Genomic DNA, 14,804 nt, shown 5'->3' with positions numbered 1-14,804 from the left:
ACTTCAACATTTCAGATAAAATCAGCTTATCTTTACAAATACACATTAGCCTAACAGCTAAATGGAGTACAAATAATCGGTAATCAACAACTATTGGTGACTAGCTATGTACTTCCCATTCTATTTACGGAAAATTTGTGTTTAAAATAAAAAATGAAATAATAGACAAGAAGTGTCCTTCCAGAGGAACAGAGGGTCTTTTCTTTATTCTCCTTCCCGATGCCCCCAAAATGTTGCAACGTTTCATGTGCACGGAAAAGCAGGCAAGAGAACATTGCGTTGTTCTCTTGTTTCTTAACAATTGTCAAAAGCGATAGTTCTGCATTAAACCATTCACAACTTTCTTTGATTAAGAGGGAGGCATTCCATACACTGGTCCTTGCACCATGCCAGTCAGCTTCCTTCACATCAACTGTACAACTCAGTAACTCCTTTTTCTACTTCGATATATACTTCCTGCATCCATTACTTTATAATAAGACCTTGCACAATACTGCTCATCTCTTTCATTCACTCAATCCAAGGCAAACTGACAGGCAATATTATTTGGAAGGTACAAAAGTGAAAGGTACTCAGTAGTAGGTTAAAAATGTTTCTGTTCTTAGGGGTTGGTGCTGAATTGCAGTGTTCAAGAGCATAGGCTGTGGATTGATATTCCTTGACAAACACGTTGGAAATGTAAAACGTGATTCCATTCAGTTTTAAATGGGTTGCACTGAAGTTGCAGTATCTTTTTTAATTATTCCAAGAACCTCTCGCCTGCATTATTTAAATCTCTTGCATCATTTTTCGTTTTAAGGTGGTGCAGAATAGCATTATTTTATATTTGTGTGTTAATTGTCAGCCATTTGTTTGAATGTGGTAATGATAACACTTCAAAAGCAATTCACTAAATGCCATTTGACAAAATAAATAGTATGATCCTTTAAACAGTAATGAATACCATACCAAGGCATGTTCTTTTCTGGTGAGAACATTCTGATGTAATGAATCCCCACAGCCAAGTGGGCCCCTTTGGAATATAAGGTAATAGAAGGAGCTCCAGAATCTCAAAAGCAAAGGTGGTTAGTGAATAGGAAGGTGGATAGACTTGTCCTTACTATGTACAAGCTTCCCAAGGCAATAAGAACCACTTAATTACAATAATAGACTACCTTATGGATTGAAATTTTAACAATCATTAAATCAATTTTCAAAATAAAACCAGAATGCTCAAGAGAATGGGACAAAGCTATATACTTCATCAACTCCACGGCATGAATAGTACCATTGACCCCAAAGTCGTTAACACCCTCCCTCAAATGAGAAAAGATATAAGAAATTTAAATAATGCGGGTGAGAGGGTCTTCATATTAACCAAAAAGTACTGCGACTTAAATAATCCAATATTTAAAAACCGAATGGAATCACATTTTAGATAAACAATTTAACCAAGTAACATCAATCCACTGTCTATGATATTGGATTGCATAGCAACACCTACCGCAAAGAACAGAAACTGTTTATAAAAAATAGTAGTGCCTTGAGCACTACTTGATACTGTGACTTTACTTCCATCTGCATTATCCCAAAATTCCAAGAAAGTACTGGAGAAATATCAGAATGAATTATGTTTCTGATGCTATGCTTACCTATTATACATAAAATGTATTATCAACAATTAAATATAATTTCTTGATTTGTAACATATTTTTTAAAGTATGTAGTAATTTTCATTTAACAGATGGCCAGGAAACAAAACCGCTCATGGCCATAATGACAGAAGGCACTTTCATCACAGTTAGATGAAATAGACAAAAAAACACCATTGGCTATTTCTAGGAGGTGAAAAATTACGAATGTGTTTTTTGTAATCTGTAGTTTAATGCCACACAGTAAATGAGAGGAAAACATTGTCAAGCCAAGAGCAGAGCTGCAGTGCAGTTATGGCTTATCAAGCAGGCAATGAATGGGCACATTTTAGACAGACATCTAAAATGACCATACGAAGATGTTGCCAGGGCTTGAGGTTCTGAGCTATAGGGGGAGATGGGCAGGCTAGGACTTTTTTCCTTGGAGTGCAGGAGGCTGAGGGGTGATCTTAGAGGTGTGTAAGATCATGAGGGGAATAGATGGGGTGAATGCACAGTCTTTTACCCAGAGAAGGGGAAATCAAGAAACATAGGTTTCAGGTGAAATGGGAAAGATTTAATAGGAACGCAAAGGCCAATATTTTCACACGGAGGGTGTGGTGAGTATATAGAAAGAGCTTGGAGGAGGCAGGTACTGCAGCAACATTTAAAATACATTTAGATAGGAAAGGATTAGAAGGATATTGGCCAAATGCAAGGAGTTAGGACGAGAGTGTATAGGGCATCTTGGTCAACAAGGGAAGTTGGGTCGAAGGGCCCGCTACTGTGCTGTATGACATCCATGTGGATTTTGTCCTAAAGTCAGAAAATACACAATATGGTAACCATATCTCCAGTGTTGTAATGAACAGTATCAAAAGTACAAAACTGTGTGAAAGAGGGAGAGAACTAATTAATTCTGTCACTTGAAAAACGAATGCATGCACATATGCTGGTCTTTTGAATTTATATCATAGGAGCTCATTCTTATGCAAGGATGCCCATAAATCAAGCATTCTTAACCTAGAGATAGCTTGTATGTAGCTTCCTAACACCATCTGGTAACTGAAAACCAACCAAGCAAATCCAATATCTTAGTGCGGTAACATAACACATGGTGTTGCATTCAGAAATGCGATATATTTTATTACCAACTAAAATAGGGTGTAGTTTTGAAGCTTCTGTTCCAGAAAAGAAAAACAATAGAATTGTAAAATACTCGATAAACACGTGATGAAGCCATACAATTCATTAATTGTTTGTTGCACTGCAATGATAAAAAAAACAAATGAAACGCAAACTATAAAATGTGCCTTTAAAAAATCTTAATGAAGTATTATCACCAGTTTGTTCTACCTCTGAAACAAAACTAGAAAATGCTGGAAACACTGAGCAGGCCAGACAGCATCTATGGAAAGAGAAGCCATCAATGCTTCAAGCTCAGGACCCTTGGTCAGAACAGGGAAAGAAACAAAAACAAGTTTGTGTTCAGGAGTGAAGGTTGGGAAGGTTGCCGAGGAAAAATAGAATGCAACTACAGATGTTCCTCAACTTACGATATTTTGAATTTACGATGGTCCAAACGTAATACACAGTCAGTAGAAACCGTACTTTGAATTTTGATCTTTTCGACGAACCAGGCGTGGAACTGATGCACGGAAAGTGACAGGTCAACAACCAAGTCCAGGTCAATTCATTGACCGACTCGGCCATGGCTGGGTGAACGATGAGTTGGTATGGGTGCTGGACTGCACGCAAAGCCCAGCCTGTGGGCCAGTTGTGGAGTTTTGGCCCAGGCGCCGGACTTTGCCCACGACGTCCATGCAAAGTCTGGCGCCTGGGCCTAAACTCCTCAGCTGGCCCGCCGACTGGGCTTTGTGTTCTGCTGCACGCAAAGTCCAGCACCCTGTCCAACACATGAACCGATGATCGGCCATGAGAAGGAGACGTGGTGGTGTCGGCCCTAAGCGAAGGTTCGACATCTAGCTGGGCTGCCGACCGACGGGGCCACAGGTGAGGCACTGCTGCTGCACTCCATGGGCTGCACTACGTCGGGACGGGTGAGGCGGGGACGGATGCAGGGCTCCGATCTGACCGTCCCCTCGACCCGAGTCCGCCTTCTGACGGGTAAGGCATTGCAGCCCCCGGGAAGGCATTGTGCAAGGCCGGGAAAGAACGGGGGAAGAGGAGAAAACAGTCAGAAACTGTACAGTTAAAACTTGATATCTTCCTGAAGAACATTATGCTTGCTAAACAATCAACAAGTGTTGATGCCCCAAGTGCCTTCTCCCACTATTCTTGAGCCTTATCAGAAGAGAGATAATGTTTGTTAGGTTTGGTGTATTAAATGCATTTTTGACTTACGATATTTTCGCTTTAAGTCCAAATTCCAGATGTCAGTTACATGCATATTAAATGTCTTCCTCTTTGTCATGATTTGTTAATGGCAAAGCTGTGGGACATGCCCACAGTCCAGACTCTATGAATAGAATAAGAAAATCCAAGTCAAAATAATGACAGACTATAATAGCCATTTCTGATATAGAAAGAAAGTTGAGGGTTTGATAGTCTGGAAGGCTCCAAAATGCCCAGACAGAGGAGGTGCTGTTCCCTGAGTCTTACGTTGGTTCTTATTCTAACTGGGCAGGAGGACATAGATAGAGTTCATAGTGGGAGTCAACCAGGAGGTCGTCATGCCTGCAGATGGAACATAAGTGCTCTGCAAAGTGATCATCCAATTGCTTTTGGTTTCTCCAATTCAGAGGAGGCCGATAGTGAATATTAAGGGTAGACAAAAGTGCTGGAGAAGCTCAGCGGGTGCAGCAGCATCTATGGAGCGCAGGAAATAGGCAATGTTTCGTGCCGAAACCCTTCTTCAGACGGAAAATTTTAGTTTAGAGATACAGCGCGGAAATAGGCCCTTTGGCCCACCTAGACCGCACCGACCAGCAATCCCCACACATTAACACGAGCCTACACACACTATGGGCAATTTACACTTATACCAAGTATACAAACCCATTCCAATTAACCTACAAACCTGTACGTCTTTTGACTGAGAGGAAACTGAAGATATCGGAGAAAACTCACACGGAGAACGTACAAACTCCGTACAGACAGCACCCGTAGTCAGGATCGAACCAAGATCTCTGGCGCTGCTAGCACTGTAAGGCAGCAACTCTACCGCTGCGCCACCTTGCGCACCGTGAATATTGAATGTAAGAGAAGATGCACAAGTGAATCATTGCTTCAGCCTATAAGGATTGTTTAGGTTCCTAGTTGATAGATAGGGAAAAAGTGAAAAGTCAGGTATTGTATTTCTTGCAGTTGCATTGGAAAGTGCAGAAGAATAGAAGTGGTTGACAGAGACAGAAGAGCGGACCAGGGTCAGTAACAATCACTTTGAAACATTGAAAGGAGGGGAACGCAGTTTTGATGGTGGAATTTTGTAACTGTTAGAAATTATCAATAATTTTTTGATGAATTTTGGTGGAAGGCAAAGTCTTGGGGAAATCTGTTCTTGCTCTGTATAAAAAGAGAGAGGGCAAGAGCAGACATACATTGGATGCATTCAAGAGCTGTCCACTGCTGTAGATGGGAAGCCATGGTTTAGGAAGACATTTCAGTGGCACAAATGCTGAATGTCACATCACCAGAGCAAATGCAACTGAGGCAGAGGAGCTGGGAAACTCGCTCTATCAGTTCTTCCCTTTGTTCTACCCACCCCACCTCCATTTTCATCCCTTGTGAAAACAAACTTGTTTTTTTTTATTTCCTAGTTCTGAAATATTACTTGTTTTCTTACCTCGTATGTCAAGAGTGTTTAATTGCCACATATACTGACAGTAAAACAATGAAATTCTTACCTGTAGCAGCCTAACAGACCTGTAAATACAATATGCACAGATACTTAAGAAATTTAATAAATTAATAACCGTAGCACTAGTGCAACAACAAAAATCCTTAGTGCAACTAAAGACAGTCCATAGATGTTCACAGAAGCATAGTTGAGTGTTGTGTGAACATGCTTGCCTTTGGGTAAGGGTATTGAGTACAGAAGTACAGGGTAGTGTATTGAGCACAGAAGTTTGGACATCATGTGGTAATTGTGTAAGACTTGTGGGACCACACTTGGAGTACTGTATGAAGTTCTGATCGCCCAGCAATAGGAAGAATGTCATTAAGTTATGTGAGTTTACAGCCTTGAGTTATAGGCTGAGGTTAGATAGGCTGGGACTCTATTCTTTGGAGTGTTGGAGGCTATGAGTGACCTTATTGAGCTGTACAAGATCACGAGAGGCATGAATAAAATCTCACAGTTCTTCAGTTTCCATTCAATTTAATTTACCACTGGTGGACTCCAATCAAGTTGTAGAAACATCTCAAGGATAATCAATGGAAACAGGATGCACCTAAGCTCAATTTTGATTGTCACAGCAAAGGGTCTGAATATTTATGTAAATGTGCATTTCAGTTATTTCTTTTTAATTACCTTGCAAAAAATTCTAAACACCTGTTTTTGCTTCTTCATTCTGGGGTATTGTGTGTTGATTGTTGATTTAAAAAAGTGCATTTAATCTATTCTAAAATAAGGCTGTAACGTAACAAAATGTTGAAAAAGTTGAGGGGTCTGAATACTTTCTGAATGCCCTGTATCTAGAATGAGCTACCAGAGGAAGGGGCCAAATGCATAAAAATGGGAGTAACCCTAAATACCAACTTGGTCAGCATGGAGAAGGTTGGCTGAAGGTCCCGTTTCTGTGCTGTAAAGCTCTGACCCGGTAACATATATGGCCTTGTTTTTGGCTAGATTTGGGCAATTAACAGGGGGCACAAAGGTGCAGGTAGTAGAGCTGCTGCTTCACAATGCCAGAGGCCTAATTTCAATCCTGATTTTGAGTGCTGTCTTTTGGGCTCACTGTATTTCAAATGTGCTTTTGCCTAAAGTCGTTTGAAACCTAAACAAGACTTCCTTATGTTGCACTCAATCTCCCTTGCAATAAATGGTAACATTTAATTTCCCTACCTTCCTACTTGTTGTACCCATTTGTTAGTATGCTGTATCTCATCAACTAGTATATCAAGATCCCTGTGTGTACAGTTATTTGATCTGTGCAGAAATAGCTTGGGTCAGGTATTGTTTAATTCCTGTGAAGTCACTTGAAATGTTACTGTGTTAAAAGTCTGATAATGGTTTAGCTAAGGTAGTGTAGAGAAACAAATTTTGAGGAGGCCTTAGATGTGGAAAATGGCACAGAACACAGTGAGAAAATTGGACTACCGCTATGTAGTCTATTAACTAGAAATGAATACTGGAATAGATGACACAATACTGCTCTTGCACTTTATGGCAAAGAATAAAATAAATGGCATGATTCCAGCATCTGCGGTTCCTTGCGTCATCATTTGATTTTTTAGTAGAAAGGAAGATTCTGTTATATTTTAACCAGCTGATTAAAATAAGTGTAAAAATATGAAGTTTCTGGTTAATGTTCCTTCAGAAAAGTAAAATATGTTACAAATTCGCATACATAATTTGATCGTATTTCTAATAACTGAGGTGAAGTACACATCTCTGAGAAAAAACAATGTTTTGAACATGTATTCCCATAACTTCCTACTTCATGATGTTGCATGAAGAACTAGGTTAGAAGCTTCACAGAAACCAATGAAACAAATTTAAATTGTTTTCCCTTGAGTCTTGGGACATTCTGCATTCTCTTAAAAGCCAGTAACAGCCTTCTATATTCCTCTGGAGAGTATAATCCAGCCATTTTTCTTTTCATTATCCTGTCTGCCTCCAAATTGTTTGACTTGTGCGTGCTCTGAAGACCCAAAGAAACCGCTTGCATCAGCAGGAGTCTGACAGATTGGATTTTTTTTCTTCCCATAAACCTTTGCACTTTCTGAAAGCTCAAATATAAAGAAAATATGTTGAAAGAATTACAGTCTAAGGAAATAAATAAATATAATCACATTTAAAAAAATAAATCTTTGCCTGTTTACTTCTGAGAGAAGCAAAAGGTGTTTTACTTAAAGCATAAAAGTTTAAGAAAAGATTTTAGAACTGTGGTCTCCGAGTTAGCGATTCTGCCATGCAATTCTGGTGACCCAGGTTTGATGCTGACACAGGTTGTAGTCTGTGTGGAGTTTACTTGTGCTCCCAGTAACTGTATGAGCTTTCTCTTGCTCCTGTTTCCTTTCACATCTCATAAACTGGTTGGTAGATATATTAGACAACAGACAATCCCCAATTGTAGTTGAGTGACGGGAAAATTCGGGGGAGTTAATGGATATGTGAAAGAGAATAGTTACAGGGAAACACATAGGGGAATGGGGCTAGCTCTGGGGTGTGGGTATAGACTTTTGGATGGGCTGAATGGCCGCTGCTTTTGTAGTTCAATTATGATAATGAAGGTGGGGACAAGGATTTTGGCAGCAGAAAAAATTAGCTGGTACAGACTATCATGGAAAATGGACACGAGCTGAGTAACTCAATGGGTCAGGCAGCATCTCTGAAGAAAAGGTATAAGTGGCGTTTCAGGTTGCGACCCTTTGGACTAAGAGTCAAGGGGGATGAGAGATATAGACAGTACTTGGGAGATATGAATGGAAGAAATGTAAAAAGCACAAATGATCAAGGAAATGTGGGGCGTTGTTGGGTGTGGGGTCAGTGACAACGAATAAACAGAGGAACTCAACAGGGCGACAGTAAAATTAGTACTGGGATGGGTGAGGGACGGAGAGAGAAGGGGATGCAAGGGTTACTTGAAGTTGGAGAAACTAATATACATACCAATACATACGTAAGCTGCCCAAGTATAATATGAGATGCTATTCCTGCAATTTTCATTTGGCCTCACTCTTAACAATGGAGGAGGCCCAGGACAGAAAGGTCAATGTGGGAATGTGACAATAAAGTATTCCATTCCACACATGGAACAGAGGATACAGAACATGAGGTAAGAGGCGTGCAAGTGGACCTCTGTCTCACCGGAAAGAAGTGTTTGTGTCCCTGAACCGAGATGAGGGAGGAGGTATAGGTTCAGGTATTGCATCTCCTGCGATTGCTGGGGAAAGTATCTGGGGGGGTGGTGGGAAAGATGGGGCTAGTGATGGGATCCCGTTGGAGATGTTGAAAATGTTGGAGGATTACGTGCTGTGTGATGGCTGATGTGGTGGAGGGTGAGGACGAGGGGTTACTCTGCACCTGATGCAAATGGGCAGGGGGAGCAAGAGAAAAGCTGTGGGGTAACTAGGAGGTATGTGTGAGGGCCTCATCTATGAAAGAAAAGGGGAACCTCCATTCCCTAAAGAATGAGGACCATGGAAGAAACGGATTTTAACAAATACCTAGACTGCTAGTTCTTAAGCATTTTACAGAAGACACGTGGGTTCACAGGTACTCGAGTGATCTTTTGTTAGTTCAAATTTCTCCCCTGCCTCCTTCAGCAGAATTTGCCTAACCAATGGTGGGTGGGCATTGGTTAGGCAATGTAAGCATGTTCATCGTCACCAGCTCTAGGAAATTACATTTAAACAAAAAAATCAATCTTCATGTTTGTCTTTTGTCTTCACAATATTTTATGTAATCTTTGTGGATTTCTTGTCGACTCATTAAACTTTTACCATTTTCTAACATTTTTTATAATATCTGCCTTTCCAAATCTTCTGCAACTGTCCCTTTGATCATTTCCTGAGCACTGGAACATCTCTGGGCAAGGTCCCACTGAATGCAAGAACAACATTCTAGTCACTAAAAAAGTACACCTGCGTGCCGGATGATTTCGGGCTATGGGCCGGATCTGGCTCGTGGGTCATAGGTTGCCGACCCCTGCCTACATTCACACTGCCTGTATGTAAAGCATCAGCTGACATCACACTGATACAGTCGCTGACTGCCTCAGAATAAATGTATTTTTACACATAAATTATGAATAAAGATAAGAAAATGTTTCAAACACAAGTAATATTTTCTTATTCCAGTAGCAAACACAGTAAGGATTAAATGAAAATAATAAATCTTTAACTTTTTGAATATCTCACAATTGCAGATTAATTAACTGAACTGGGACTGTGTAAGTAATGTGTGAACACCAGAACAGCAAGGAAGCTATTGACAGAATTCTAGATTAATTAATTGGTGGAATAGTTAACAATTCATACACCGTTTATACAGCGCTGCGTTCGCTTTTTTCCCCTAATGACTTTTGACAAATCCCATGATTCCTTGCGTTTATTGGAATACCGAACTCGCTTATTACTAGTGTTTGCACTTTCCATTCAAGTCTCTGATACCCTCTAGAGGGCGCCATACTGTGTAGCAAAGAATAAACTGCAAATCGGGAAAGGGATTTCTTGCTTTCTGTAAATCATATTTTTGCAAAGACCAAAAATTAATAATGGTTGCATGCTAGTTTTTGATTTGTTTTAAATTAAATATTCAAATACATCAGTAGTACAATTGCGGTCTCCAGTTTGCAGAAAGTCATTGGGTTTTAAAAATGTCACACATTTTGTCATGAGATATTGACTGATTTAATTCCATTTGAATCCATTTCATTACATAAAATAAGCCATAACATAATATTTTAAAGTTTGATTTGTGCTTTCGCCTTCATTGGTTAAAAAAGTTCCACATAGCTGCTTTTGTTAATTTGTGTTGGTGTATAAAGACATTTTATTGGTGGATTGTAAGTAAAATGTTTCATGAAGCATTGCTCCAACAAAAAGTTGAGCAGAGTTAGTTGATTAAATAAAAGTTGAAGTTATCATTTTACAGCATTCTGTGATTGTATAGTTGGGAAAGTAAGTTTCCTTGCCAAAAAATACCAATGAATAGTTTCTGAACATCAGTACTAATAAATGTTTGCATGTTAGCTCATCTTGCCTCGCAGGAGCAGCAGACCTTTAAGATAGGTGAATATGGAAAACAATATTTTGGACTGAAGTCCCTGTACATTGTTGTGCTAACTGTGCCTTGGGAGGCTGCAGTTCGTGAAGCGCATGAACGCAAATGTCTGACTTAGCAGCCGAGGCAGAACAACGCGGCTGGAGTACCCAAGTGCTCCCTGTAGAGGTTGGTTGTAGAGGGTTTGTAGCCATGTCAACAACCAGACTCCTGAAGGGAGTGGGAGTTCGAGGACAGGCCTTCCGGCAAGCCGTCAGGTCGCTGTCAGAGGCTGCCGAGCGAAGCTGCAACTGGCTGTGGCTGAAGAGGAAAGACTCCAACTGGGATGGAAAATGACCAGCAAGAGGGGTAATACGGAGGGGAGCGCACCTGGGGCACCAGGTGTTGCAGTTGAGCCCTCTGGAGGTGTCGAGGGCCTCTCAACGAAACACCAAGATAGGAGGGTGCCCACCTGATGACCCCAATGAAGTCTTTATCCCTACCCCCACTCAAAATATTAAGGTGCCAATTATAGTAGGGATTGTAATATCAAGTCGTATAAGCTTAACTGTTGGTTACATGTTCAATTGAGGCAGCTCGAGGTCAACATGAGATGGAAATAGATAACAAAAGCAAATTACCATAACGTTGACCAGTAAAATGTTTTTAAGATTAAATATTTTTGGTGTAAAAGTGAAAATATTAATGTATCTTTAAATTGCTTTTTTTTTTTACAAATTGTAAGAGTAAAATTTGGTAAGTTGGATCAGTGTTGTAAAATAGAATATTGGAAATAGCATTGATATGTTTTCATCTTTTTTTATGAAAAGATGAGCCAGGCTTTGTCGATAATTCAAGCTTCCAAAAACAGTTCAGAGGATCAATTTTGTCTTTGAATACAAACTTTCTTTACTGTGTTTTAACATTAATTGCTTTTCATTTAAGTTTGCAGGGCATTAGTAGATGAAATAGACTGGGCAGTTAAGAAAGTGGATCCAAAAAAGACAATTCAAGTGGGATCTTTCCGAATTAGTCCTGATGGTTCTCAAAAACCAAATGAGGTATGTGTATTGCTTAATATGCATAATTTATAGCCATTTATCCAAGCAGCAGTGGTCCACAAATTTGGTAACCTTAATCATATGGGGTAATAGAATATAAATTGAATTTACCCCTGGGAAATGGATTTTTTTTGTAATATGTTGAATGGATTTGAATATATGAAGTAAATAAAACATTCAAAGTATCTAAATGAAATAGAACAGAGAAAAAATCCAAATTACTCCTTCAACGTGACACTTGTATATTTAAAGTTAAATTTGAATGACGGAATTCCATACGACACATTAAGATGACATTCTCTAAAATGAATTTGGACTGTTATTTGCCGTATACTTTTATTTTCTTGTCATTGAAGTTCAATTCCCGTTTACTTAAATTCACTTAATCTCTGTTATTGTATGAATACTTAATCAAATTTGTATTAATGGTTCAAATGGTTCATTAATTGAAGGTTAATTCGGCATTAAATTTACATCAATTTCCATCTGTCAAACAAACTTTTTTCGATGAAGTATATTAGTAAGGTAGGAATTGTACAAATAATACGCATTTGAAATCCGACCTACCGTTTTATTAATATTATGATCTATCTAACCAAACAAAATACTTTAAAATATGATGCATGGTGGATAAAGAAAAACAAATCTTCAAGTAGATTTAATCTGCTGTGTCTATAATATTGTGACCATAGTTAGAAATACTTTAGAATGTGCTGTTTTTCTTGGGAGATCTTCAAAGACACAATTTGGATTAAAGAAAATAAGGGAAAGGAAGGAAGTTAAATGTAAAGCTTATTCTATCTAAAGACAGATATAAAATCAGATTGCAAATCGATGCATCAGAGAACAGTAAGATTATAGAAATTTAATCTGAACATGAAATTTGTAATAACTTGGAATTAAGACATTGGTGAAAATATATTATGTGCTATAAAAGAGAATGCAAGTCTTTCATGAATGTTTCAGTAGTAATGATAACTAAGTAAGTAATTTATATTTATATAGGACATTTAAATCAACTTGCGGTGAAACCAAAGTGCTATATATAGAAGAAATTGGGTTTCCATACATCCATACAAAAATAAAAAAGAAAAGACACAACACACTATAGAATTTAACATGAATGTCCCCCCCACAGCAGAATCAACATTTTCCACTGTGAGGGAGGGCAGTAAAAAGTTCAGTCCTCTTCCTCTGTGTTCACCTGGGGCCGGGGCCTATTTGAGGCCTCCACAGTAGCTGCAGTGTAGGCTCAATGTTTCAGGCCCTCTCGCTGGGATAATGGAACTCCGGCGTCGGAGAGAACACTCTCAGCGGCATTGGAGTTCTGAATCGGCCGCTTCCTACCGGAGACCGCGGCTCCCAAAGTCCACAGGCCGTGCTGGGTGGAGATTCACACTGACGATCTCGTCGAAACATCCCAGGCCTCCGTGATGATGATGTCAGCACCGCGTGCAACTGGAAGCTCCGCAACCACAGTTCCGCGATGTTGGAATTGGCGGTCTCAGCACTCCGGACCTTACCACGGTTCCTCGGTAAGGCATCACCCGTTCTGCGATGGTGCTTCAGCGCTGCACTGCCGCCGAAGCTGAAGTTCTGGCCAGTCCCGACAGGAAACGCCGTTCCAGTCCAGGTGGTAGGCCGCGAGGAGGGAGCGAAGATGCGGCTCGGAGGAAAGACGCATCTCCGACCAGCAAGGGACTGAGAAAAAACGTTTCCCCCCCCCCACACACACACATAAATGAACCAGAACACCTCCACCAAAACATTTATACACACTAAAAAAAATTAAAAAGGGTGAAAGGACAGACTGCAGGCAGAGAAAAGGGTAACTAAAGGAAAATAAGGCTGACCAGCAAAGATCTTCTGTTGGAAGCGGGTTATAGCATTGGAATGTGTACTTTTCATCTATCTTCACTGGGAAAGAGTGAAGCAGAATTATCCAGATATTTAAAAGAGAATAAATTTACAGGCGAATGGGAATAATTGGAAAGCTTTAAATGAATTGAAGCATACACAACAACTATATGTTTTCCAATTCTGTCTTTCCAAGCAAATATTTTATTGACAATTGAATAAAAACCATGCCCTTGGCCCAACTTGACCATGCCGACCAAGATGCCCTGTCTATGCTAGTCTCACCTCCCTGCTTTTGCTCTATACCCCTTCACTTTATTAGTGACGTGCCATGTTGGCTTGGTGAAGTATTTTTATGCCAGTATCAATGCCCTTTGGCTGAATACCCATTCAGGACTTGACATATAACCAAAACTAATGGTTATCCACTATTTCTGTGGAACTATGTATATGGAAATGCTACTCGTTGAATTACTGGCACTCTCTACTTCTCCCATTGCCCTAGCCGGTATTCCTTCCTTAATTTTATTAAAAAGATAGATTGATACCGTATTCATTGTTTGTTCTAAATCGGTGACTTAAAATTAAGCTTGGTTTAGAAAAAAATGAAAATGCATGATATTCTCAGTAAACTAAGCCATTTCTGCAGAGAGAAAAACAGTAATGTTTCACATTCATGACCTGGGGAGTGGTTGGCTTTTTTTTCCATAGATATAGTTTGATCTGCTGAGTATTTCCATACTTTTGTTTTTGATTTCAGATTTTCACCATGCCTGTTTTTTTTAAACTCTGTAATGACAGCTTGTTTTCTTTCTCAGCACATTATTGTTAGTACCCACATTTTTGTAGACTGCCAGCTCCAGTTACTTAGAGTTGGTGGTAGGTTACCTTCTGGAGCGACTGATTCAAGTGAGTGTGCTGCTGGGCCATTTGGAGGACATTTTCTCAGGCAGCTATATTATCATAAATGAGGTATAGATGGCAGTTTACTATGAGCATTTGTAATTTTAAACTAATATGTTGAGTCAGCTTATTAGTAGCCTCATCGGTCACCTTTACTGATATTATTTTGCTTATGAAAACACTGAACTGATTCTATTTTCAGCCAGACATAGTTGGATTGCAACTCTGATTTGAAGTTTGATCCAGGAATGATTAGTAATTCCTTGATACACTATTGTAGACCGTGTTACGATGTTATATGTATCAGTCATTTGTGTTGAACAAAATATATAACTTATTATTGTTTAGCAGCAAGAGGTGCAAAAAAAAGCTTGCCAAAGATTATGTGGATTTAAGAATGGAACTGACGCCCAGCAGATAAAAATGTTTGTCCAGCAAATGCATGTGACTTCAAAACTCCCACTATTGTAATCAACACGTATT

At 39.5% G+C, this 14,804-nt stretch overlaps 1 protein-coding gene across 1 annotated transcript in view; it reads left to right on the top strand.

Annotated features, from left to right (window-relative positions):
- cnpy1 (canopy FGF signaling regulator 1) overlaps positions 1–14,804 on the top strand; it is a 48,948-nt gene that overhangs the window by 17,259 nt on the left and 16,885 nt on the right. Inside the window, exon 2 of the mRNA XM_055664306.1 lies at positions 11,446–11,561. Coding sequence (XP_055520281.1) covers positions 11,446–11,561 — 116 coding nt within the window. The remainder of the gene's footprint in view (positions 1–11,445; positions 11,562–14,804) is intronic.

The sequence above is a fragment of the Leucoraja erinacea genome, chromosome 2 (assembly GCF_028641065.1).
Source record: "Leucoraja erinacea ecotype New England chromosome 2, Leri_hhj_1, whole genome shotgun sequence".
NCBI classification, from domain to species: Eukaryota; Metazoa; Chordata; class Chondrichthyes; order Rajiformes; family Rajidae; genus Leucoraja; species Leucoraja erinaceus.
The sequence above is the reverse complement of the archived record's forward strand: the minus strand, read 5'-3'. Positions and strand labels throughout refer to the sequence as shown.